This window comes from Nycticebus coucang, chromosome 10, assembly GCF_027406575.1.
Source record: "Nycticebus coucang isolate mNycCou1 chromosome 10, mNycCou1.pri, whole genome shotgun sequence".
In the NCBI taxonomy this organism is placed as follows: Eukaryota; Metazoa; Chordata; class Mammalia; order Primates; family Lorisidae; genus Nycticebus; species Nycticebus coucang.
Genome location: NC_069789.1, coordinates 117028483 through 117054479, shown reverse-complemented (window position 1 = coordinate 117054479; position 25997 = coordinate 117028483). Strand labels below are relative to the sequence as shown.

Genomic DNA, 25997 nt, shown 5'->3' with positions numbered 1-25997 from the left:
GGCTCAGTCCATGTCTGAAGGCATCAGAGTCAGGAAAACTAAGGCACGACTCTTACCTGGAACTCTGGGGAGCCGCTGAAGTGAGTCCCAGAGTCCAAAGGCTGGAGAACACAGAGCTCTGATGCCCAAGAGCAGGAGGAGAAGGACTTCCCAGCTGCAGAATACAGAACACTTTTCCTCTGCCTCTTTGATCTATGTGGGACCCTCAGCTGACTGTATCATGCTTGCCCACATTGAGGAAGGGTCTTCTACACTCAGTCCCCTGAGTCAATGCCAGTCTCTTCTGGAATCAGCCTCACAGATATGCCTAGACATAAGCTTTACCACCCATCTGTGTATCCCTTTACCTAGCATAATGGATACTAAAACCCACAGAGATTTGGGTTCTACTCTTGTCAACCCTTGGTGATGACATCATTATTTGGGGTTATTCACACTTTTGGTGTCAGAGTTCCTAGAGCAATAAAATATGAAAGAAAAGATTATAAAGTAAATTTTAGAAGTGTAAAGGCATTCCAAGGTCAGATATTTAAGAACTGTTATACCAATTTGATGCAAACATAGGCCTCTAAAACAAGGTCTTCTGATTTAACCACATCGAGTATCTTGTTTTATCACATAGAATGTGAAGCAATTATTTTTATAAAAATATACAATCCCTGGTTTACATAAGGGAGAAAATGGTTTTTGTTTTGTTTTTTGAGAGAGAGAGACACTAAAGATACAGAAGTCACAACAAAAGCCTGAGTAACCAGATCTGTATGTTACCCCAGATTGTAAGTTTTCCACTTACACTTGGTGTGGCCATGGGAAGTCACCCTGTCAGAGTTCAGTTTCTTCACTGTCATAGTTTGTTTGGCTGCCATAATAATATGCCATAGCCTGAGTGGCTTGTAAACAACAGATATTTATTTTCTCACAGTTCTGGAGGCTGGGAAGTCCAAGGCCCAGGCAGATTTGTCTCTAACATGGGTCTGCTTCTTGGCTTATAAATGGCACCTTATAGCTGCGTTCTCACCTGGTGAAAGGGGTAGAAGGTGTCTCTGGGGCCTTTTTAATGAGGGCACTAATCCCACTCATGAGAGTTCTACCCTGTTGACTTTATCACTTCCCCAAGGCCCCAGCTCCTAGCACTATCCCCTTAGGTGTTAGGATTTCAACAGTAACATTTGGTGGAAGATATTCAGACCATAGCATTCACATGCTACAAGTGTTAGGATGCCAAATTGCAGGGTTGTGGATTTAGTAAGGTTTTATGTCTGTTTTTTCCTTCACTGGGAACCCAATGAATAGAATTTAATATACATAAAAATTGGAGTCTCATGTGAAAACACTGGTTTGGGGAAGTTTGTCCTTTCCTGAATTCCTGGGCATCTGCCTCCTGATAACAAAATCTCATTTATGTGGAAGATGTGGGACTCCATGAATGTGACTCAAAGAATTAACCTAAGCAACAAGGGAGACATTATTGCTTCAAATAACCAGACCAAATGCAAGGTGAAGGTTGAATTCCAGAATTCAACCTTTACCTTTAAATTTGAATTATTTGAATTACTGGATTCAAATACATCTGCTTCATTGTCTCCTGCTGGAGCAAGGACTGACCATTTCCTTTTGACTATCCAATATTTCTGCTAACAGACAGAAGAATATTCCCTTACCTTCACCACTAGTTAGAATGCTGACCCTGATTGGGTCACAAAACCATGCGCAGGGGGAGAAAAGTTAACATGGCAAATCCTGCAGTAAGTCTTAGTTCCATGATCTGAAGGTTTGCCAGTAACTACACAAGCTGAACAGCCTTCTACTCTCTGACTCAGGCATTCTTTAAACATTCACCAAAGATGTAGGAAAGACGATAGCAATGCTGCTCATAATGCTCCTAGATGAAGACCACCCTAATGCCCAGAAAGAGTAACATGAATGACCAAATTGTAATGCATTCACAGCATGGAAAATTATACATCAATGAGAATGAAGTTTCTTTCCCCAAAACAATGTGAATGAATCTCATACACATAATATTGAGTGAAGGAGCCAGACATGAGGGTATGATTCAATGTATATGAAATACAAAAAGGAACAAAATTAATTCATGGTGTGGAGTGCCCAGACAGTAGTTAGTCCCTGAAATGGGATAGGAAGTGAGACTAGAAACAATACGTTTCTTTCTTTCTTTTTTGTTTTTTCCAGTTTTTGGCTAGGGCTGGGTTTGAACACACCACCTCTGGTATGTGGGGCTGGCACCCTACTCCTTGAGCCACAGGCACCACCCTCTTTCTTTTTTTCTTGATAGAGTGTCACTCTGTCACCTTGAGTAGAGTGTCATGGTGTCATCATAACTCACAGCAATCTCACACTCTTGGACTCAAGCCATCCTCTTGCCTCAGCCTCTCAAGTAGCTAGGGCTACAGGCACCTGCCACAACACCCAACTAGTTTTTCTATTTTTAGTACAGACAGGTTCTCACTCTTGCTTAGGCTGATCTCGCACTCCTGAGATCAAGCGATCCCCTGCCTGGGCCTGCAAGAGTGCTAGGATTACAGATGTGAGCCACTCCACTGGCCTAATGATATGTTTCTTATATAGTCATCAATTATATGGAGTGTTTATTTTATGAAAATTGACCTATCTGGACACAAATGACAAATGTACTTCAAAAATGTATATTAACAGATACAAAACAAGTGGTATGTCCATGTACTAGAACAGTGTTTTTCAACCTTTTTTAGCTTGAACCTATAGTTAAACTTCTGCAGCACCCTTAAATTATATTAATCAAGAAAAATAGTTAAAAAAAAAAAAAGAATATACTGTGCTTTGAACTTCTTTTGAAAATAATTTAAGGAATGATCTTTAAAATTTTCGAGGCACCACTAAGATCCTCTCACAGTATACCAGTGTGTCACAGCGCACCGGCTGAAAATCATTGCCATAGAATATCGTTCAGTCATGAAAAAAGGAACAAAGTCTCAATACATGTGTGCTACAGCATGGATGAATGTTAACATCATCTGCTGACTAAATGCAGCTAGGACAAAGGGCCATATATTTTATGATTTCATTTCTAGGAAATACCCCAAATTAGTAGCTTAGTAGAGATAGAAAGGATATTGTTTGCTTTACTTCCCCAATCTGGCAGTGAGGGAAAATGAGGAGTGTTTGCTTAATGGGAACAAAATTTTCTTTAGATATGATGAAAATTTATCATATCTGGGGAACTTGACCAGCCTGAGCAATACAGCTTTTTCCTTTTCCTTTATAGAAAAAGGAAAATTAGCTGGGAATGGAAGTGTGTACCTGTAGTCCCAGGTGCTGGGGAGGCTAAAGTAGCCCAGGAGTTTGAGGTTGCAGTGAGCTGTGATGATGGCACTGCATTCTAGCTCAGGTAACACAGTGAGATCTTTCTCTCTCTCACTATATATATACATACACACCCATATATACACACATACACACACACATACATATTATATATAATATATACACACATATATATATTTGGGAACTAGATACAGGTGATGATTGCACAACATTGTGAATGTACTAAATGCCACTGAATTGTTCACTCTAAAATAGTTAATGTTATGCCATTGAATTTCACCTGAAATAATTTAAAAATGCAATTTTTACTTGAATCTAAAACTTTTAAAATGGGAATATCAGGGAAAGCTTGAAGTTCTCTGAGAGTTTATTTAAGTTTCCAAATATTTATACTGTTAGCAATTCATCAGGATCTTTTACAAAATATGATAACTAGATGAGGCAATGGTTTTGTTAATTACACTGATTTGATCATCCCACATAGTAAACATGTATCAAGACATCACTTTGTACCCCATAAATACATACAATTATTATCTGTCATCAGCATCTTGATCTGAATGCACATTCTTCCCCATATATGCCCTGCTGAATCCTTACTCTGACATGGTCAGCATTGTCAGCACTGAGAGCTGGCTGTGCCTTGTTTCAAGAAAAGGAGTCATCTGCATGGAAAAAGGGTCCCAATCTTTATTGATTAGAATGCTCAGGATTGAAAAGGATGGAATTTTATTTTGAGAGGCAGATGATGAATCTGTAACTTTGTCTCTTCAGGAACATCAAGACTTTTCTAAGTACTGTGGAGGAAAAAGAAAGGTTAGAGTTGGTGTCATTGACTGCCACCCTGAAAAGGTCCTTGTCACAGTCTGTAAATCACCCTGATGGATAACTTATTTTTCTTTCTGATAAGAGTCTTGCTCTGTCACCCTGGTTTGATTGCAGTGGTGTGATCATAGCTCACTGCAACCTCCAACTCCCTGGCTCAAGAGATCTTCTTGCTTCAGCCTCCTGAGTGGTTGTGGCTATAGGTGTTTGCTGGCCATCATGCTGGGCTACTTTTTTTTTTTTTTTGAGACAAAGTCTCACTCTGTTGCCCCCAGACTAGAGTGCTGTGGTAGCATCAGCCTAACTCACAGCAACCTCAAACTCTTGGGTTCCTGCCTCAGTCTCCTGAGTAGCTTGGACTACAGGCGCCCACCACAATGCCTGGCTAATTTTCTATTTTTAGTAGAAAATTTTATCAAGAAAAATAGAAAAAAAAAATACATTACTGTGACTTCCAATACCCTTAGGCTTGTTTTGAAGTCCTGAGCTCAAGCAATCCACCCACCGACCTCTTAGAGTGCTAGGATTATAGGCATGAGTCATCAGGCCCAGCATTACATGCCCAGCCAATTTTTTAATTATTTTGTAGAGGCCAGATCTCACTATGTTGCTCAAGCTGGACCTGACCTTCTGGCCTCAAGTGATACTCCTGCCTTGGCCTCTCAAAGTGCTGAGATTACAGGTGTGAGCCACTGACTCTGACCTCCTCATGTCTAGTTTTAGTATTCTATTTTACTGGGCCTTTCATCCTTCAGTTATAACTGAGAGATATGTTAGTTAGTTAGTTAATTAGTTTGTTTTTGTCACCAAGAGAACCATCTCCTTACATATTTGTGCTGATGTTCAATTTTTTCTATAGTACATATCCTAGTTTAGCCACCGTAGTAAGGCCTCTCAAAGCAAAAGGTGGCAGGGGAAGAAGGAAAAAGAGTTATTTTCACAATAAATAGAATTTCTATTCTACAGACTAGAAGTAGCTGGTTAAGGGCATGGTTGTTTATTGCCAAACAGGGTCAATGTGTCCCTGTTCACCTGTGAATGGTATGAGTGAAGGCCCCACGCCCTCCTTTCACCTGTTAGTCTTAGGGAAGACTCTTCTCCACCCACTCATCCTGTCTTATTTTTTCATCTACTTCTAACTAATATTTTATATAACAGTACATTCCACTTCAAATCTCTTTTTATAAAAAAATGGAAAAATAAGGAAGGGAGGAAAAAGAGGAAGAACAAAAGGAAGTAAGAAAAAGAAAAGCAGACACACAGTATTATGGGTGCTGTTGATCAGGTAGTATTCTGAGTACTTTGTAGCATTTAATTATCTTGATCTTTATAACCATCCCATGAGATAAGTTTGATGAGTGATGTCATTTCATGAATGGTTACCTATACAATGTCCATTTTATAAGCAAGAAAGCATCAGAGAAAGGGAGTAGATGGTGAATTTAATCAGTGTGTTGGCTCCACTATTGTCTGTTTTTAGCCACTGCACAGTAAGGTCTCTCAAAGCAGAAGGTGGCAGGGTAAGAAGGAAGAAGAGTTATTTTCACATATAAAAGCAGACGTCCCTTTAGAAGGGGAAGGATGAATCACTAGGGGATCTTCTCTTGAGATCAGGTTGTCTACATTCTGGACAACATAATCAGTGAAACTACACAGGTGCAGGCAGAGCTTGTTTGCATGTCACTTTGTGCTTACAGACATCGCCTGCTTTAAAAACTGAAGGTCAGGCGGCGCCTGTGGCTCAGTGAGTAGGGTGCCGGCCCCATATGCTGAGGGTGGCGGGTTCAAACCCAGCCCCGGCCAAACTGCAACCAAAAAATAGCCGGGCGTTGTGGCGGGCGCCTGTAGTCCCAGCTACTCAGAAGGCTGAGGCAGGAGAATCGCGTAAGCCCAGGAGTTGGAGGTTGCTGTGAGCTGTGTGACGCCACGGCACTCTACTGAGGGCAATAAAGTGAGACTCTGTCTCTTAAAAATAAATAAATAAATAAAAATAAAAACTGAAGGTCTGTGGCAACCCCCACGTCCAGCAAATCTTTCATTTTTCCAAGAGCACATGCTCACTTTGCATCTCTGTATCTTATTTCAATAATTCTTGAAATATTTCAAACTTTTTTATTATTATTTTATCTGTTCTAGTGATCTGTACTCAGTGATCTTTGATATTATTGTTATGATTGTTTTGGGGCACCATGAACTGCACTCACATAAAATGGTGTATTTTTTTTTAAGAGACTGTACTAAATTCCAGTCTTAGCGTGTCCAGTCTCTTAGGCTGGAGTACGATGGTGGGATCATAGCTCTTCAAACTTCAAACTCCTGGGCTCAAGCAACCCTCCAACTTCAGCCTCCCAAGTAGATGGGACTGCAGGTGTGTGCCACCACATCCTGCTAATTTTTTTCTTAATTGTAGAGATGGAGGTTTCACTAAGCCATCCACAGTGGTCTCAAACTCCTGGCCTCAAGAGATTCTCCCTCCTCAGCCTCCCAAAGTTCTGGCAGTACAGGTGTGAGCCACTGTGCCCAGCCCTGTTAATTTAACAAATAAATGTGTGTATTCTCACTGCTCCACTGCCCAGCTATTACCCTCTATCTCTCCATTTATTCAGGCCTCCACAAGGAATATTGGGGTTAGGCCAATTAATAACCTATATATAGTGGTTTCTAAGTGTTCAAGTAAAAGGAAAAGTCACACATATCTCACTTTTATTCAAAAGCTGGCAATGATTAAGCTTGGTGAGGAAGGCATGTTGAAAACCAAGACAGGCTAAAAGCTAGGCTTCTTATGCCAGTTAGCCAAGTTGTGAATGCAAAGGAAATTTCATGAAAGGAAATTAAAAGTGCTACTCCAGTGAAAATACACACCATAAAACAGACTTATGGCTAATGTGGAGAAAGTTTGAGTGGTCTGGATAGAAGATCAAACCAACTTCAACATTCCCTTAAACCAAAGTCTAATCCAGAGCAAGGTCCTAACTCTCTTCAATTCAATGAAGGCTAAGAGAGGTGAGGAAGCTGCAGAAGAAAACTTTGAAGCCAGCAGAGGTTGGTTCATGAGGCTTAAGGAGAGAAGCCATTTCTACCACATAAAAGTGCAAGGGAAAGCAGCAAGTGCTAATGTAGAAGTTGTCCAGAAGATCTAGCTAAGTGTCATGGATGAAGGTGTGTAATGTAAACAATAGATTTCCAGTGTAGACAAAACAGCCTTCAACTGGAATAAGATTCCATCTATCTAAAAGTTTCATAGCTAGAGAAGAGAAGTCAGTGCTTGGCTTCAATGCTTCAAAAGACAGACTGACTTTCTTGTTAGGGGCTAATGTAGCTCATGTTTTTAAGTCAAAACCAATGCTCATTTACCAGTCTGAAAATCCTAGTACCCTTAAGAATTATGCTAAATCTATTCTGCCTGTGCTCTATAAATAGCCCAACAAAGCCTAGATGATGACACATCTATTTACAGTGTGATTTACTGAATATTTTAAGCCAATTTTTGAGACCTATTACTTAGAAAAAAAGATGTCTCTCAAAATAATACTGCTTATTGACAATATACCTACTCATCCAAAGTGCTAATGGAGATGTTCAAGGAGGTTAGGTTTTAAGTTTAGTAAAAGCTGCAGCTGAGCATCATGCAACTGAAAGCCAGGTGTGAAAACCAGAGAGGCTCCCTAGCATCTTACAATTATTATCTGTCATCAGCATCTTGGAATAAATCAGCATCAATCCAGGAATAAATGACCATTAGCCAGAATTCCAGAGAAAATTAAAGGCTCAATAAAGCCAGAGGAGGGAAATGGGGCTCTAGGCATACATTAAGCAAAAACAGTTGCTAAGTCTGGTTCATCTCTGGAGACCCAACAAGAAAGATGAACACAATCCCTTACTAAAGTCACAATGTATACAGGGAAGGCCAAGGATGGTGGCTCACACTTACAATCCTACCACTCTGAGAAGCCAAACAGAAGTATCTCTTGAGCTCAGGAGTTCAAGACCAGGCTGAGCAAGAGTGTGACCCCCATCTCTACTAAAAATAGAAAAATAGCTGGGTATCATGGTGGGTGCCTATAGTCCCAGCTATTGAAAAGTCTGAGGCAGGAAGATCATTTGAGCCCAGGCATTTGAGGTTGCTGTGAGGTAGGGTGATGCCACAGCACTCTTGCCTGGGCAACAGCGTGAAACTCTGTCTCAAGGAAAAAAAACAGACAAAACAATGTATACAGGGGAAAGCTATTAGCTTAGATACAGATAAAATCCAGCAGATTGCTGGCATAAATCTAGGAGTCTTTATCTCTGTGGCACTTTTGTTGTGGAAAATGACCCCAAAGATATTCTTAAATGAGTAACTCTATGAAGTTTATTTTCATTTTTTTTTATTTGGTTTGGTTTGGTTTTGAGTGCGGTCTTGCTGTGTCACCCTGACTAGAATGCATTGATGCATTCATAGCTCACTATAACCTCCAGATTCTGGACTCAAGTGTTCCTTCTGCCTCAGCATCCCAAGTAGATGGGACTACAGGTGGTTTACCATGGCCATTCTATGAATTTGGACAAATGCAGAGAGTAGGGAGTAGCCATGAACACTGACTTCAACCACCACTGAGTGTAGGGTATGGTTGGGGCTTTATCTCTTAGAGCATGATCAGCTAAGACATTCCCGCTCTCAGTGTTCACTTCCACATGTAAAATATGGCAATTTTGATGGGGAGAAAGACAATGAATGAAAAGTCCAAGATAAAGCCTCTAGGAGGGGGTCATTCAATGGAGTCTGTTCCTAAGTGGTCTCTGTATAATGTCTTGTTCACATGATGGGATTTGACACCTGGGTTTGGATGTAGCCTGACTCCTAAGTCTGTCTCCTCTTTTTTTTTTTTTTTTTTTTTTTTTTTGTGGGTGAAGGATTCCTGTAATCACTTCCTGAGGTCATGACGAGGGTTGCATGAGATGCCATTCAGGAAGTACTCAGTGCAGTGTCCAGAATGTTTTGAGCACTCAGCTGAATTCTGACTACATAATACAACAGCCTTGAGATGGGTGGGCTCTCCAATGTCTTCTGACCATGCTTTTCTCCTTCCTTCATCTTCATTTCAATGGAAACTTATATATATTTTTCCCTTTTTTTCAGTTTTTGGCCAGGGCCAGGTTTTAACCCGCCACCTCCCGTATATGGGGCTGGCGCCCTACTCCTTGAGACAAAGGCATCACCCAAAACTTATATATTTCTTCATCAGCCTGTTGTCAAGGACAGATCATCCAAGCCAGGGCCCTGATAACTAGGGCCCAGAGGCCCAAACCAACCCCCCATCTGTCTTTGTACAGCCCACGAGCAAATAGTTTTCTCACTTTTAAATGGTTGGCCTCAAAATAAATAAATAATCATGACTGTTATTTTTTGATTCTTGAACATTATATAAGATTCATATTTCAGGGCCCTCAAATAAAATTTTACTGGAACATAGGTCACATGTTTACTTTTTAAAAACGTTTGTATAAATTTAAGGGTTACAAGAGCAATTGTATTACATGGACATATTGCACAGTAGTGAAGTCTAGTCTTTAATTATATCCATATCCCAAATAATGTACATTGTATACTTTTTTTTATTGTCTGTCACTGCTTTTGTGCCACAAGAAGAGCAGAATTGAGTATTTCTGACACAGACATATGGCTCACTAAGACTAAAATATTTACTGGACATCAGGCCCTTCAGAGGAAGTGTTTGCTGACCATGTTCTAAGCCATTGCCAGATAATCTAGATCCCAAGCATCTCCTATCATTAATTCAGAGGGTTCCCACTTTAACAGACCCATAAGAGGCAACCCCCCTTCCAAGCCTCCCCAGCTATCTTACTCTTCAGGAGAACACTGCTTCCATTTCCCATCTTTGTTGTAATTGTCTGTCAATGAACACCAACTCCGATTCAAAATATAGCCTTCCTTGGTACAATGATAAAAGAGTTTTTGTCTGAATAAGAAGGGAAAGACACACCGAGGAGGATCTGCAGATAAAAGAAGGTGGGGGGAGAAGGAGGAGGATGAACATAGATAGTCTTAAGAGTAATCATTGCCAACTGTGCGTCATCCTTTTTCTACTACAATGAATTGTTTTCAAAAGCAGTTAAAATGATGTAGAAAAGTCAGGATTCAAATTCAGGTGTACCTGCCACCATAAACCAAGCAGCCAACTGCTATCATCTTCTTGGGTCCCGGGCACCCAAGGCAGCTCACCCTAGGACACTCACCACTCACTGTGCAATATCGCCACCTGCCTTGGAATTCTTTGTCAAAAGAGCACCAATCAAAGTCACTGTGGACGGAGATGCAATTGTAGTAGGTTACATCGCCATAGGTAAATGGAAAGACACAGGGTTTGGTAGAAATAACTGGAAAAGACAATACATGCTGAATGTAGGGCAAGCTTACAAAGGGAATTGACTTTCAAATGCCCAATCACCTGTACCCCTTATGTCCACATGTAGTTGGTCTCACTAACAGCCTTTTCTGTGTGTGGCAAAAACATAAGTAGATATCAAAGGAAGCCGTATTTCAGTGCAGAGCTGGAAGCAGGCTGGAATTGCTGGCTTCCTTTGTAGGGAAGTCCTCTAGCACCTGATTTTCCCAAGCCAAAAATCTGGAGTTTCCTGTAGAGGCTCTCTTCTCCCTCTCTGCTAGAAAAATACATCTGTTAGCCTGCCAAAGTTAGCTCCTGAATATCTCTCAAAGCTCTCCACTTCCCTCCCATACTTTATCACCACCCAAGGTCTTTCCTTGCTTTGATTACAGCAATAACTTACTTTGTCATGTGCCCAACCTATTTGTTCCACCTGCTCTTCATGCTGCAAGGAAAATGATTATTCTTTTTTTTTTCTTTTTTTGGGGTGAGGGGCAGCGTCTTGCTCTGTCACCCCAGCTGTAGTATAGTTGTGTGACTATGGCTCACTGCAGCCTTGAATTCATAGGTTCAGTGATCATCCTGCCTCAACATCCTGAGTAGCTAGTACTACAAGTGTGTGCAACTGGCTAATTTTTTTTTCTGTGTGTAAGCAGGGGGATGTTCAACCTGTGGCCCTCAGACTGCATGCAGCCCAGAATGGCTATGAATGTGGCCCATTCATTTTGTTTGTGATTCCTTACTAAAGAGTCAGTATGATACTTTAAGAGTGTCCTAACTCCCTGCTTTTCTATACTTCCAGTATTGTGATACTGTTTTTTGTTTGTTTGTTTGTTTGTTTGTTTTTGCATTTGGAAGAATAGTCACTTCTTTTTGACTATAGTTTCATTTGGGCTGCCCTCTTTTTTTTCTTCCTTGAAGATCTTGAAAGTATCATTTGGATGCCATGACCTGGGAGAGCCTTTGATGCAGAAAGAACAGCAAAGGAAAGGGTGAAATAGCAAGAAAATGCAAGGGACTTTCAGGAATGTAACATTGTTTAAAGGGTTGGGGGAACATTTGAAATACAAACAAATAAAAAGATGGTCTTCTTACCTTGAAATGGGGGGTGTAAATGGGCAATCAGGTCTGAAGGAGAAAACAAATATGAGTAAAATTTAAATCCCCTCATAAAATATTCCATTCCCAGAATAATGGTTATTGAAATTTCCTTGAAATTCACGTATCCAACTGTTCTGTTATGAAAACATCCACAATACCACAGCTTCCATGATCTATGAGCACTTTCAACTGAGAGATTTTGCATCTACCCAAGAAAGCTCATTTATTCAGATAGGAACTGTGCCTATTCCTCATATTCCACAGGCTTTTCATTGAGTAAGTTAGACTAAATCCAGTTATCAACATCATCTAACTTTCACTGATTCACTGAAATTTCAAAATTTGGAAGTTTGGATAGAACATTCTACCAGAGGCTGAATGTTCCCAGAATCCTCAATGATGTGTGTGTGTGTGTGTGTGTGTGTGTGTGTGTGTGCGCGCGCGCCTCCTAGAAAATTGTACTCTTTTATCATCCCCATTTTATAGGGAATGTCTCTGTTGTACCAACACCACGGGCAGAACCTCTGTCTATTAACAATAGCTGATGTTTACTTGAAATTTGCTGTGTTTCAGGCCCTGTCTTTATGAGATCTTCTCAATAGGCTTAGGAGGGAGAGATTAGGATTTATAACTTGCTTCTCCCTCCCAGTCCTAACCTCCCAAGTCTTACAGATATGAAACTTCAGGCACAAAAAGGCATGTGACTAATGAATTAGGGAATTAGGTTTAAACTCAACAAGTCTTGACTTTATAGACTTCGCTTTTTTTTCAGGATGTATTTCGGATACTGAATCAAGTATAAACACAAGATCAATATTTCATTGGAAGTGCCACTTACCTGTGAAAGGGGATTAATCAGTCCTTTTGTGCTTGACTTTATTGACCTTTGAAGATGCTAATTCATAGGCTGTTGGCATTGTTATATTATTATATATTACATATAATGACACATGTTATTTATATATGTATTATCATAATCTCCATTTTGTACCTAGATACAAAAATGGAGGCTTAGGGAGGGAAATTGCTTACTCAAAGCCAGTAAATATTCAGGTATTCTGGTCCCAGAAAGTTTGTGGTGATGCTGCCATAAAGCCAAACCTCCTCTGAGTGCAGCTGGTGGCAGTCATTTTAGGTTCGAGTCACAGGCACCAATGTTTTGTAATAAATGCCAAGATCAGAGGTGCTTGCCAGGTGAGTTTTCGGCTTTGCCCAGTCACTGAGCTTTTGGCTTTGCCCAACACAATGACTAATCTTTTTTTGTTGTTGTTGTTATCATTTGGGGTTCATCGAGGGTACAAAGAATTAGGTTACACTGATTGCATTTGTTAGGTAACGTCCCTCTTATAATTGTGTCTTGCCCCATAGAGGTGTCCCATACATCATAACCCCAGTCCCCCCTCCCCTCCTCCTCTCCTCTTCCTCCTTTCCCCCAGCTTGAATTGATTTTTCTCTTGTCATTGTATGTATTAGATCATCTACTGGCTTCATATTAGAACTAAGAACATTGGATTCTAATGACTAATCTTTATAATTTTTCATCCTTGTCTTTAATCTCTATAATCTTCTCCTGGTTTTACAGATGAAAGAGCAGAGGAGACTTTCATGTGTGTTTTGTCCACAAAGCCAAAAGTAGGTTCAGCTTAGGCTCACGTTCACCTCTGTTTGATTCCGGGTTCGTCCACAAAGCCAAAAGCACGTTCAGCTTAGGCTCACGTTCAGCTCTGTTTGATTCCAGGTACTGGGCTCTTTCAGACCGTGGTGTCCCCAGAAGTGCCCCTTTGCCATTTCCTCCTACTAATATTGCTGAACACAATCAAATCCTTCCAGGTTCTCTGCCATTGTGCTTTATATGTCTTTGTTCATCACATCTCTGGCCAAACATCACCATTTTTGCCATTTGGCCTTCCTCTTCCTCCATCAACTTATCAAGCAATGTTGAAAACATAAAACACCTTCACCACCACCACTGATGAGGCCTTAACAGTGCCTGCTGCATTCCAAGAAGGAAGATTAAAGGCAGCCGCAGAGGCATCTGAAAAGCGGACCTGGCACTCAGCAGGGGCCATGTTATTCTCCTACTGAGCACCAACAAGTTTACAGAATAATAATGTCACAGGAGGTTACTCAGAGATAACAGCCCAATGAGATAAAGCAAGATTGCCTCAGAATTTTGCGCTGGCAAGTACAAGGTCCCTGTGCAACCCACACGTTGCCCAACACCTTTCCTATCTTGGCATAAATGAGTGATTGCTGCTTCTTCCCTGATTAAACTTTCTCTGGCTCTAGTAGCCTTCCCCATAGCTAAGATTTATTGAGATACCCAGTCACAGAATTGTCCTCCTCTTTCAGACAACATCCAATCTTGAGCAAACACCTGCTTTCTTAAGTCTCCCACCCCAAATCACCCAACTAAAGCCCTAGTTGTAGAACAGGTTCTTTCTAACACCTTCTTACACTGACCTCCCCCCACCCAAACACGGTGAGGTGTGCATTCTCCCTGGTTGCAAAGATGATAGCTCCCACGTGTTCCTGCAGAGGCAGGCTAGAAAGTATTGGCAGTTCTAAGAGCTTTCTCCACCTTTTTTCTAGTTTAATCCTCACAATGGGTATAACAGACACACATCACTTGTTCTCTACTGAATTTATTTGTTTTCCTGAGAAACAATTAAAATTTGAGTTTTGCAAGAGAAAACATAAGTCCTCCCAGCTACCTCTGACCCGTCACACTGTTATCCTCCCCACAAGTTACTGATATAATTCTTGTGAAACCTGTACAGATTTTAGGAACACCCAAGCAAGCAGATATTCCTAACCTTTTACTCCTTTTTTTTTTTCTTTTTTTACACAAAGGATAGCTTAGTCTATATGCTGTGTATTTTGTACCTTGCTTCCTTAACAACAGACATTGGGGAGCTTTCCAAAACAAAACATAATAAGCTCCTTCTCTCATAAAGATTATTATTACTCTTATATAGATGAAAGGGCTGAGGCTCAGAGAGAGCACAGCTACTTGCCTTAATGAAAAGAAAAACCAGGAGCTGAACCCAAGACTTTCTGAACCCTTTGTTCTGCACCAACCACTATGCTCTACTTAAAAGACATCATGGACAATTAATAGAACCTGCTCCCTGCTTGTCTCAACCCCTTCTTGCTCTGTCCTCTCCTCCTCCCATCCTTGCCCACCTTGCTGCCTCACCTGCATTCATTCTATACACACAGACAGCCAGTGACAGCCAGCGCACCAGACTTTTCATCACTTCTGACTGCCCACAGATGGCATGCACCTTAGCGAACAGTCACCTCTGATTTTATACTCTCCCATTTCTGCCCCTCCTACTCTGGCTGCTCTCACAGATTTACTTTACAGTGTTTTCTCCCCTTCCCCAAACCTCAGGATGCTTAGAAAAATCAGGAACATCCTTCTTAGAATGCTCTATAGCAGTGTTCTCAAAGTGTGACCTCTGGACCAGCACCATCACCCTTCTAGGAAACTGGTTAGAAATGTAAACATTTCTGGGGTGGAGAGGGGTTGGTGTGTGGGAGCATCTTTTTTCCTTTTTGTGTGTGTAGGTTTATCTGACAGTTCTCCCCCATCTCTTTCTTTGTCCCTCATCTCTGTACGGTATAAGCAATAAAGATGCTCTTTTTAGACCCGGGGAAAAAAAAAAAAAAAGAAAGAAAGAAATTAAACATTTCTAACCCCACCCCAAACCAGCTGAAACACTGCGGGTGGGGCCAGCTACCTGTTCTGTAATGTGTAGTAAGCCTTCCAGGGGAGTCCTTTGCTTGCCAAAGTTTGAGAACCACTGTTCTATCTGAGACTTTCATATCAGTTGCTCCCATGATTTTTTTTTTTTTTAATGAAAGTCCAGAGCAAAAGCTAAGCCGGTTTTAGTCCCCAGGATGGGGAAGGCTCAGAGAGGCCAGGCATCCTGCCAGCAAATGGAAAGGAGGACAGATCTTAATTCCAGTTTCCACATGTAGGCATTGTGGTCCATTTAAATGTTTTTTTCCATGTCACCATTTCTAGAGGGACCTGGGAGGACAGAAGAGGCAAGAGCACTTTAGGGGGAGGGGGAAGAAAGAGAGAGAATGTGTTGGAAGAATGAACACTCATACAAGGGGGTATGGGTGTCCCCAAATGCAGCCGGCCTACAGGACCTCGGGGAAATTGAGATGAAGAAAGTGTGTATTGGGGACACACTTAGAGACCCATGTGCAGCACAACAGGGCGGAGAAGGGAGGGGTTCACATTCATCAGCATCTGTCTGTGCTGAAGTCTTTCAGACATCACTTTAATAATGCCCCACATACAACCATATGGGGACCAGACACTGCTGAGAAGCGCATTTGCATTTCCCAAATACCATCCAGGTAAGACAACAGAGCATGAGTGGAGAAAACCTTGATGGAGACACTGAGCCTGGAGAAACAGAGCTTCTGCTTCTGACAGAGGCCTTTGCTGTTTTGCAGAACTGTTGGTCTTAACAAAGCCTCTGGCGTCTTGGCGCCTAACGAGGGTGCTCATCTACCAAGAGAGAACAGCACGGCACCAGCGCTTTGCAGGCACGAGCTTGCTAAAGGCTCAGGTCCCCTTCCTGACGTGGGAGTTGCTTGCCAGGTTGACGTCTGGGCAAACAGGAAAGAAGCAGAAGCGGAAGAGCTAAGTCTGCCCAGCAGCCTGACCTCAAGCCTTGGTGCTCTTCCCCCTCCCTGGCTGAGGGGACCTTGATTTAAAAGGTGAACACATCTTGATTTGAAAACACACGTAGTGAGAATAAGATGGAGTCTGTCAGGCTGGGGCAGACAGGACACAGCTGGTCTGGTCGGTTTAGGTCCTGCCTGACCTTCACCCTGCCTCCCATTCTTACTGTTTTATGAATTTAGCTCCCAACCTAAATATGCCTACATTGAGCAATTTAGGTGGATTGATTTAGAAGATTAACTTTTGAATTGATAGGTTTTGTTGGGTCATGAGTTATACTGATTATTGTTTATTATGGGTCATAGGTTCTGCTGATTATTGTTTAAGATAAGGGTTAACATGGTGTTCACTTTGAACTGAAATGTATAAAACTGTAATTTTGGAAATGGAAGAATAGAACAGTGTTAGAGAGGCGACTCTCAGTGTTCTCCAGAATCCTGGCGCTCTGACAAATAAAGTTTGTTGGTCCTGTCCCCATCTCTGCAGCTTGGTTGACAGTGACAGGTGGCCGGACCCTCTCTGGTAGCATTTCCATTTCTTTATGTCCTAAATTGATCTTCATGTGTAAAAGACAAACACACACAGACCCAAAAGTGAGAACCTACTCCATTTCTGACCATTGCTAGCTCAGTGACTTGGGAAAGTTACTTTTTCTTTCTGAGCCTCCAAGACGAGCATCTGTAGTATTTGGGCTAGATGGATCCAGTTTTACAGCCCAGGGAAAACTTTCTTTTTCTGAGTTAATTCTGGTTAATAATCATTACACCAAAGTTCCCAACCCATAACTATCACTGGCCAGGGTACAACAAGTGACATCCATGCGGATGTGAGATCCATTTTCACAGGCTAATTATATTTGATACAAGTATTTGAACTCTAATAAACATTAGGAGAGATAGTGCATCTTTGACTTTGATTTCTGTTCCTTTTCCTTTCCATCCCTCCCTCCTTCTCTCCTTCCTTTCTGCCTTTTTTTCCCTTTTTATTCCTCTCTTGTCTTTCTCTCCCTCCATCTCTCTCTTTTCCTTCCTTCCTTTTCTTTCTTGTGAATACTCTTTTAATGCTCTTAGCTCTAAACGTAACTTCTCCCAAAGATAATGAGCAGTTATATCCCTGAATATTCATGAGGTTATAGAGGATGTGATAAATATGTGCAGAGTTGTGGGGAACATTCTAGAGATTCACCCTACACTGCACATTAAGGAACATCCAGGACACTGAGCAGGAGCCAGGACACCCCACCCTCTGGAAGGGCTGAATGGATGTCAGCCAGAACCCATTATTCCTCTCTTGCTCAACTGAATAGTCATTATGCCCCAAGGCACTTGACCAACTGTGATAAAATAGTTTTCAAAACCAAAGTTGGTGTCTGCCCAACAGTACTGGGTGAATAAGAGTAGGGATGAAAGAAAAATCTTGCCTAAGGTCATGTAGACCTACCTAACAGCAGAGCCTGACTTAGATTCTAGAGAAGGGGTCCTCAAACTTTTTAAACAGGGGGCCAGTTCACTGTCCCTCAGACCGTTGGAGGGCCAGACTATAGTTTAAAAAAAAAAAAACAAACTATGAACAAATTCCTATGCACACTGCACATATCTTATTTTGAAGTAAAAAAACAAAACGGTAACAAATACAATCACACTGCCTCATGTGGCCCGCGGGCCGTAGTATGAGGACCCCTGTTCTAGAGCTTCTGTATGAACACCACCAACCACAGGGAAACAGAAGCCAACAATGATTCTAATGGGGGAGGGGTTACACAGGGACTTGGTTTTTATCTTCTGGAAAAATGAAGCCATATGGCACCAGTTTGGATTCAGAATGCCTATTTACCACACCAGCTCTAGAATCTGGGGGAAATGTATGAGCAGCTGACATTAGATAGGGTAATGTTCAAATCCTGGATTTTCCATTCATTAGTTGGGGACATCAGCTAAATAACTTAACTTCTCCCTATGACGGGGGTTGTTGTTTGTGTTTTCCAGAGCACAGCACATGATGAATCGCAGGCATTCAGCCTTCACGAGTATTTGTTGCTTTCAAGAGTTGAGTAAGGCTGCCAAACAAAATACCACAAACTGAGTGGCTTAAACAGCAGGTATGTATTTTTTCACAGTTCTGGGAACTAAAAGTCCATGATTAAGATGCTGGGAAGTTTGGTGAGGCTGGTGAGGACTCTCTTCCTGGTTTGTAGACATCTGCCCTCCCACTGTCTCTTCTTACAGCTTTTATCTGTGTGCACAGATTGGGGTTGTGGGGGCAGAAATATCTCTGGTGTCTCTGTGTCTTCTTATATTGACACCAGCCCTAACAGATTACCCTTACAGCCTCACTTAACCTTTATTACCTCCTTATGGATTATATCTCCAAACGCAGCCACATTAGGGGTTAGGGCTTCGGCATTTCCATTCTGGGAAGACACAATTCAGTCCCTAACACCCTGATTTCCCTCTGCAAGATGAGACTGTTGGCCTCAGCTTGGTTTATGCCCTTGGGAAATCTTCAGTCACCCAGTATGAGAGTTAACATAAAAAGTCAACATAATAGAGTACAGTTGAAAGATAACCACACAAAAACAACTGTTATTTAGTTTTCATCCATAGTTCTCATGGTCTTGCAAGTTCCAGGAGAGAAATCAGGATGGAGCATTCACTGCTACATGGAGAGGTGGTGATGAGAAAGTGAATGAGTGAATTTCTAACCTTTTGGAAGGTTAGAAATACCTGGGCTTGAATTAAAAGTCAGCCTCTTTCTCACCGTGAGACTTTAGGTGACTAGCTTCACCTATTTCAATCTTGTTTTTCTCATTCACCCAATAGTGGTCATCAAGGTACTCTTGGCATCTCCCCTGCCGTCCTATCTCAGAAAACAACCCAACCACTCACCTGGATGCTCAGGTCACATTGATGTTATCCCTGATTCTCCTCCCCCCACCCTATTTCAACACTCCAGCAAATTCTGAGGGCTTTACCTCAGAAGGCCCTGAATCCAGCCACTTCCCACTTTCTCCAATGCTCTGCCTCTGATCTGGGTTCACCCCCAGCCCACCACAACAGCTATCTACTAGTTTCCCTGCCCTTCAATCTCTCCCCATGGTGATTAGAGTGAGATCACATCACTGCTGTGGTGAGAATCCCCAGCAGCTTTCCATAACACTCAGAAAAAACTTCAAGGACTGCAATGGTCTGAACTCTCATTGCCAGACCAATCAGTCTGTCCACCTTTCACCCAAGCCAATCAATGGAGAAGTGGATGAGAGATCAACAATTTTAGTTACAGAAAAGCCAGAAATTTCAGAGAGTAGCAGGGATGTCTGAGGCCCTCAAAGAACTGCTCTGATCTCCTCTTTCTCTGTGTTATTTTTAAATTCTCACAGTAAAAGTAAACATCAGCAATGTTATTACTATCATAGTGTGTCAAACAGATTCACCCATGTAGGTTACAAAGTTATTCAATATCTTCCTATCTCAAAGTGGTTATTATACCTTCAAAGCATGTTCACTTTAAATTTATGGTTAGTCAACACTTCACTGAGTGCACAGAGTGCCCTGGAGCCCTGACCAGTACCATAGAGTCCAGTTGCCCAACTTATCTATGACATTAGGCCTTTGAAGTGAATTAACACTCTCCAGATGTCAGCAGGTAGGCCCCTCCAGCCTTGTTAGGGCCTGACCAGGAGCACCCTGCATGAAATGGCTGTTCAGGTGAACGGTGGCTAGTAATACTCTGACAGCCTCTGTGATCCTGTTCCTTGCTCCTCTCCACATTCCCTAATTTATTCAAGCCAAGTGACCTCCCTGCCATCCCTCAAACATCCCAAACACAATTCTACTTCAGGGCATCTACAGCTGTGGCTCTGTCTGGCAGCAGTCCCTCCCTCAGTTCAACAGAATGGAGAGCCCAGAAATAGACTCATATAACTATAATCAACTGATCTTTGACAAAGGACAAAAGGCAATTCAGTGGAGAAAAGATCATTTTTTTCAACAAATGATGCTGGAATAATTGGACCTCCTTGTGCAAATAAATAAATAAACAATTAAAAAGAGAATCACAAAAATTAACTCAAAATCAATCATAAACCTAAATGTAAATTGAAAAACTATAAGACTCCTAGAAGATAACATAGAAAATCTATATGACTTTGAATTTGGTAATGGCCTTTTAATACAATACCAAAAGCATGATCTCTGAATGAAAAAAGTGGGTAACTTGGGTTTCATTAAAATTTTAAATGTCTGCTCCATGAAAAGCACTGTAAAGAAAATGAAAAGATAGGCCACAGACTTCAAGCGAATCTTGGGAAAACATATCTGATAAAGGTCCAGTCTCTAACATATACAAAGAACTCTTAACAATAAGAAAACAAATAAACTCCTAAAATGGGTAAAGATCTGAACAGACTTCTTGCCGAAGAAGATAGGACAGATGGCAAATAAGCATGTGAAAAAGTGCCCAACGTCTTATGTCCACGCGGAATTGCAAATTAAAATAATAATGAGCTATCACTACCTACCTACTAGAATAGCTAGAATTCAAATTACTGAAAATACCAAATGCTAGTGAGGATATGGAGCAAGAGTTACTCACATTTATTGCTGCTAGGAGTGCAAAATGATACAGCCACTTTGGCAGGAACTCTGGCAGAAAGTTTGGCAGTTACCAAACCAAACATATGGTTACCATATGATCTAGTAAGTGAACTACTTAGTATTTGCTGAAATGAATTGAAATCTTAGGCCCATACAAACACCTGTGCCTGGATGGTTACAGCAGCTTTATTTATAGTTGCCAAAAAGTGCGGGCAACCAAGCTGTCCCTCCGGAGGAGAAGGACAAATAAACCATGGGACAGCCAGACAATGAAAGGAATAATATTTAGCGCTAAAAAGAAATGAGCTATCCAGCCATAACAAGACATGGAGGAAACGTAAATACATATCACTAAGTGAAAGAAGCCAATCGAAAAAGGTTACACACTGTATGATTCCAACTATATGATATTCTGGAAAAATGTCAGTGGTGGCTGTGGGTAAGAGAGGAGGGAGATATGAATGGGTGGGGCATAGGAGACGTTTTTGGACAATGAAAATACTCTGTAATGGTGGATACATCCAGAGTGTGCCCTAATGTAAATTATAATCTTCAATAAAAATGGATCGGTATTGGCTTATCAATTGTAAGAAACATACCGTACTAATGGAAGGTGTTAATAATGGAAAAACTGGGGGGGATGGAGAGGGCGGATGGGGTAAGGGGTAAATGGGAACTCATTTCCATTCAATTTTTCTGTAAACCTATGACTGCTCTAAAAGAAAATAAAATCTATTAATTAATAAAACACTAAAATTTTAATGTTTTTCTAAAAAACACACTTTTTTCTACAAACTAAATCTAACTAGTGCTGTAGGTATGTATCCAACCAAGTCTACCACAGTAGCTATTGCAGAACACCACACGCCCAAGCACATACACGCTAAAATACACAAAAGTCATTCTAAATTTTGAGACATGGAGAATAAAGGAATGGACAATGCTATACAACTCCCACTGCATCTTATAAAGAATGATCCTCTAGGAAAGTGGGAGCCAGGCAGTGGGCTTTGTGTTAATGCTTCAGATAAACACAGCAGGGATGTATTTATAACCTATTTGAACATTCTGGAATCACAATCAAAGTATTTGAACAATTGTAAAATTATTCTCCCAAGCTTAGAAAAGCTACAAATGTAACCTGCTTCCCCATCTCTCCTGGGCATAGTCTCCTGATTCCAAAGATCTTTGATGTTGAAGCAATACTTCTCCATGTTTGTTTTTTTTTTTTTTTTAATTTACAATTGACGCACAATTAAACACATTTTCCATGGTGCAGTGTGATGTTTCAATGCGTGTGCCCATAGTATAAGAATCAAATCAGGGTAAATAACCACAGCCATCACTTTAGACATGTATCATTTCTTTGTGGTGACAACATTCAAAATCCTCTGTTGGGGCTGTCTTGACATATACAATATCCTAGCCCAGTCAGTATGGTCTTGGGAAGGTCTGATGTTGGTCAGGTAATTAGAGCCATTTTTAGGAATAATGTTTATTGGTTCTCTAGAGCGAATTGGCTAGGCTCTAAGGCTCAAATTCTTCAGGAAGGGGTAAGTAAGGCTGAACTAAAGAAAGTGAGGAGAAAGGGGGAGGGGAGGGGAGAGGAGATGAATGATAAAGTTTAACAACAGTTTCCAGTAGAGCCACTTGTCAAGGGGGAGGAAATTCATGTGAAGAAGAAAAAGGATCAAAAGTTCTAACACTGAGCAACAATCACCTACAGAGGACAAATTCCAGCTTAAATGAGAAAATACGGAAAAGCAAATTTTGGTAACTCGGAGGATAAGGTTAGGAAGGGAACTTGGTCTATGAACTTGGCCTGGAAACTTGAAAAGCTTCACTTCTAGAGAAAGGGGTAAAACAGAGGGGAGAACTGTTCTTCGGAGACTGGTGGATGACGAGGAAAAAGAAGGAAGGTGACACTTTCAGATGCTACAAAGTAAAACAGAACCCCACCCCCACCCCCCGCCCACCAAAAAAGGAAGAAACCAATCCTGACACATACCGCTCATTGCTAACAAAAAAGCCAGGCATGAAAGAAACTGCAGTTCAACATACGGACAGAAGAGTGCACCCTTGAGCTATGAATCGTAGAAACCACCGGCCACTTAGCTCAGTCTGAGAAAAGCAGAGAAAGTAGCTGTCTTAGTCTAAACAAGGTACTGTAAGAAGAAAGCAGGAAGAAAAAAAAAAGAACTATCTTGAAATTGGAAGGTGGCAAGTGCCCCCACCCCTATGGGAAAAATATTCATCTGAAATTTCCTTTTGAAGAAGTATTTTGAAAAAAAAATAGCTTTCTTTCAAAATGCTTGGATGTTTTGCTACCTACCGTGTAAAGACTTGGTTGTTTTGATCTGACATGATATCATACAAATGCTTCATGTTTATAGAAATCTTCTTTTGATAATCTACATTGCTGATTCTATTCATAAAATGTTACTAACTATTCTCACAGAGGTAACATTTTGACTAACACCTATCCCTGTGATAGCCAACAGCACTTCAGAAGGATACAGCAAAACCATACTGAATACCTCATCCTTCAGCTTTACGATACTGAGACGCTATGCAGCATTTGCAGGGATAGGTCGACAATACCTATAACTTGTTGCAAAGTATCACTTAAAATAGCAGCTTTAGCCCAGAGATTTTGCTGATGCAAGATATAATGAAAAGAAATCAGAGCATCTGTTAATACATTTTTATCTGTTGAAACTTGCACAGGTGAATCAGAGAGGATGCTGTCGACTGTGTTTCTTGGAAGTGGAATAATAGACCACATCACGGTCTGTCTCAAAACTTTTCTAGTGACCTCCCATATCACTCTCTGTCTCATTTTTTGTATTTCTGCATTTCTGTTTCTAGTCCCCAAATATGCTACACCTGTTCCTGCATTAGGGACTTCAACTTGATGTTCCTATCCCCAAATAACTTTTCCAGCTGATCTACCCATCTGAAACAGACTGCTTGCCACTTAATATTTCATCACCTTGCTTTTTAGCATAGCGTTCATTCATACCAAATAGCTCCTTCCTTGTTAAATGAGAACACTCCTATGGACATCACTCTTGTTTAACTATGTAATAGAAAGATTTGTGATCACTTTAGCATCTGGTTACCAATCTGGTTTGTTCATTGTTAAAGCCTTGGGAATATAATTTGAACAAAGAGCTTTTAGAATATGGAAACGTCTTGAGAAATTTTTACTTTGTTCTGTGTTCTCTCTTTGGGGAAAAAGCTATTCTGACTGTTGTTCATACTCATCAATCTGCTTTCCTGGTTGTAACTGACACCTCTGCATTGCTAAATGAGATAAATGTCTGAGGTTTGGTCTATTAAATCAGAAGATAATTGGTGTTCTCCTCGTTTCCAACATTGTAAAGGGCAAGAGGAATCTAAGAACCAAATTTCACAATCTAACAGGGGGCTGGTGTATTAAAATTCTTTTCTTATTTAAATACAAGACAGATTGACTCTGCCATCCCAGTTGTCCCAAACTAATCCTGATATTCTTGTGTGAACCAAAAATCTTATTGTTTTCTTCTTTCTAGTCTTTTTTAAGTTTTCTTGTTTTTTCTCATTCTCTATAACAATTATTGTTTCTTTAAGCTAGTTGTATAGAAACTGGAAATAGAAAATGTTTCACCATGGTTGCCGCAGATGCATGGAATTAGAATAGCGGAACCGAGGCAGACAGAGTGTTTAATTAATTACTCAATTAATTTAGAAACAGGGTCTTGCTGTGTCACCCAGGCTGGAGTGCAGTAGCATAATCGTAGCTCACACAGGGTGTCACCATGTTGTCCAGGCTGGTCTCCAACTCCTGACCTCAAGCAATCCTTCTGCCTCGGCCTCCCAAAGTGCTGGGATTTATATAGTCAATAGTCACTGTGCCTGGCTTCAGCATTTATTTTAATATGTTAAAATAGCAGAGTATTTTTTTTAATTTAGAACAAATTTTAAAATATGGAACATTTTACTCATTTCTAGGGAACACACCTGTCATTTGCTAGTACCACCTCGTTAATCACCAGCACACCCAATTGACTGTAAGATAACCCATCCATCACCACGGTCCTTCCACCTCTACTGGGATCCAATCCGTATTTGTGCACATAAACACATGCACTTTTTCATTCATCACCTTTCCCTGTCATCTGTTTCACAAAGACAAGAGAAGGACAGCTTCATTTTGTTTTGAAAATGTTTGGGGGTTACAGGAAGAGGAAGCTGGCTAAAATTCTGGGTCAACATTTGGGGGCTGCCGGTTGTTGAGAGATTGGACCCTGCAATTTAGCCCAAAAAAGAAAGACGGTGTTTGCCTGGAGACTCTTTATTGGATACTATGGGAAAATCAGCAAGCAGAGAAATGCATTCTGCAAGGCCATCATCTTCTTGTTCCCACTCGCCATCATCTTCTTCTTGTTTCCATTCAGAAGCAGCTGGAAGAAGAAGTCGAAATCAATTCAGGCTTCCAAAATCTGCTGAGCCTCTACTTTCTTCTCCTTTTATTCACCCTTATCTTTACTTTGCCAGTTATACACTTTAGACTCCATGTTTATCATTATAATCTTTCTTTTGAACACACTCCATCCTCAGCTAGCTGATCTTCTGCCACGCCCACCAAACCAAACACCCACCCAGAAAGAAACCCAAACGTTTCCTTTCTCAGTGTGAACCCTTGAGCAGCTATATGCTTTGGTGGAAATCTCATGATTTAGTTTGCTGTGATTACTAACTCATGATCTCCAACCGTGCTGAGTGCCATCCGCATGGCCCCTCCAGACTCACCTTTGACTTCTTGTTCTACTCTGAGCAACCTTCCCTCTGGCCAGTGGGAAAAACTGGACGGATTAGAGCTGCAGTCCCCAACCCCTGGGCTGTGAACCTGTAAAGGTCTATGGCCTGTTAGGAACCAAGCCCCATAGCAGAAGGTGAGCAGGTGAGCAAACGAAGCTTCATCTGTATTTACAGCCACTCCCTATCACTCATATCACCACCCGAGCTCTGCCTCCTGTCAGTCTGGCAGCAGCATTAGGTTCTCATAGGAGCAGGAAT

The 25997-nt window shown here is 41.1% G+C and overlaps 1 protein-coding gene across 1 annotated transcript; it reads right to left on the bottom strand.

Annotated features, from left to right (window-relative positions):
• Positions 1-3681: 3681 nt before the first annotated feature.
• On the bottom strand, positions 3682-25495 carry LOC128596567 (binder of sperm protein homolog 2-like). The gene is made up of 7 exons (XM_053606145.1): positions 25468-25495; positions 25284-25381; positions 14836-14902; positions 11631-11663; positions 10387-10527; positions 9996-10143; positions 3682-4121 (listed from the first exon to the last, which is right to left on the bottom strand). Exons 1-7 carry the CDS (start codon positions 25493-25495, stop codon positions 4115-4117), a joined length of 522 nt encoding a protein of 173 aa, XP_053462120.1. The 3' UTR covers positions 3682-4114.
• Between the last annotated feature and the right edge of the window lie 502 nt (positions 25496-25997).

What these genes read in the sequence shown, in the direction of transcription:
- LOC128596567 (XM_053606145.1), bottom strand. Translation starts at nt 25,495, where the DNA reads ATGGAGTCTAAAGTGTATAACTGGCAAA. An exon ending in TAAAGTGTATAACTGGCAAA is followed by an intron (nt 25,382 to 25,467) that starts GTAAAGATAAGG and finishes TTCTTCTTCCAG; the next exon opens with CTGCTTCTGAATGGAAACAA. An exon ending in TGTGTATAGAATGAATGCAG is followed by an intron (nt 11,664 to 14,835) that starts GTGAGGCAGCAA and finishes TTTCTCCTTCAG; the next exon opens with ACCTGATTGCCCATTTACAC.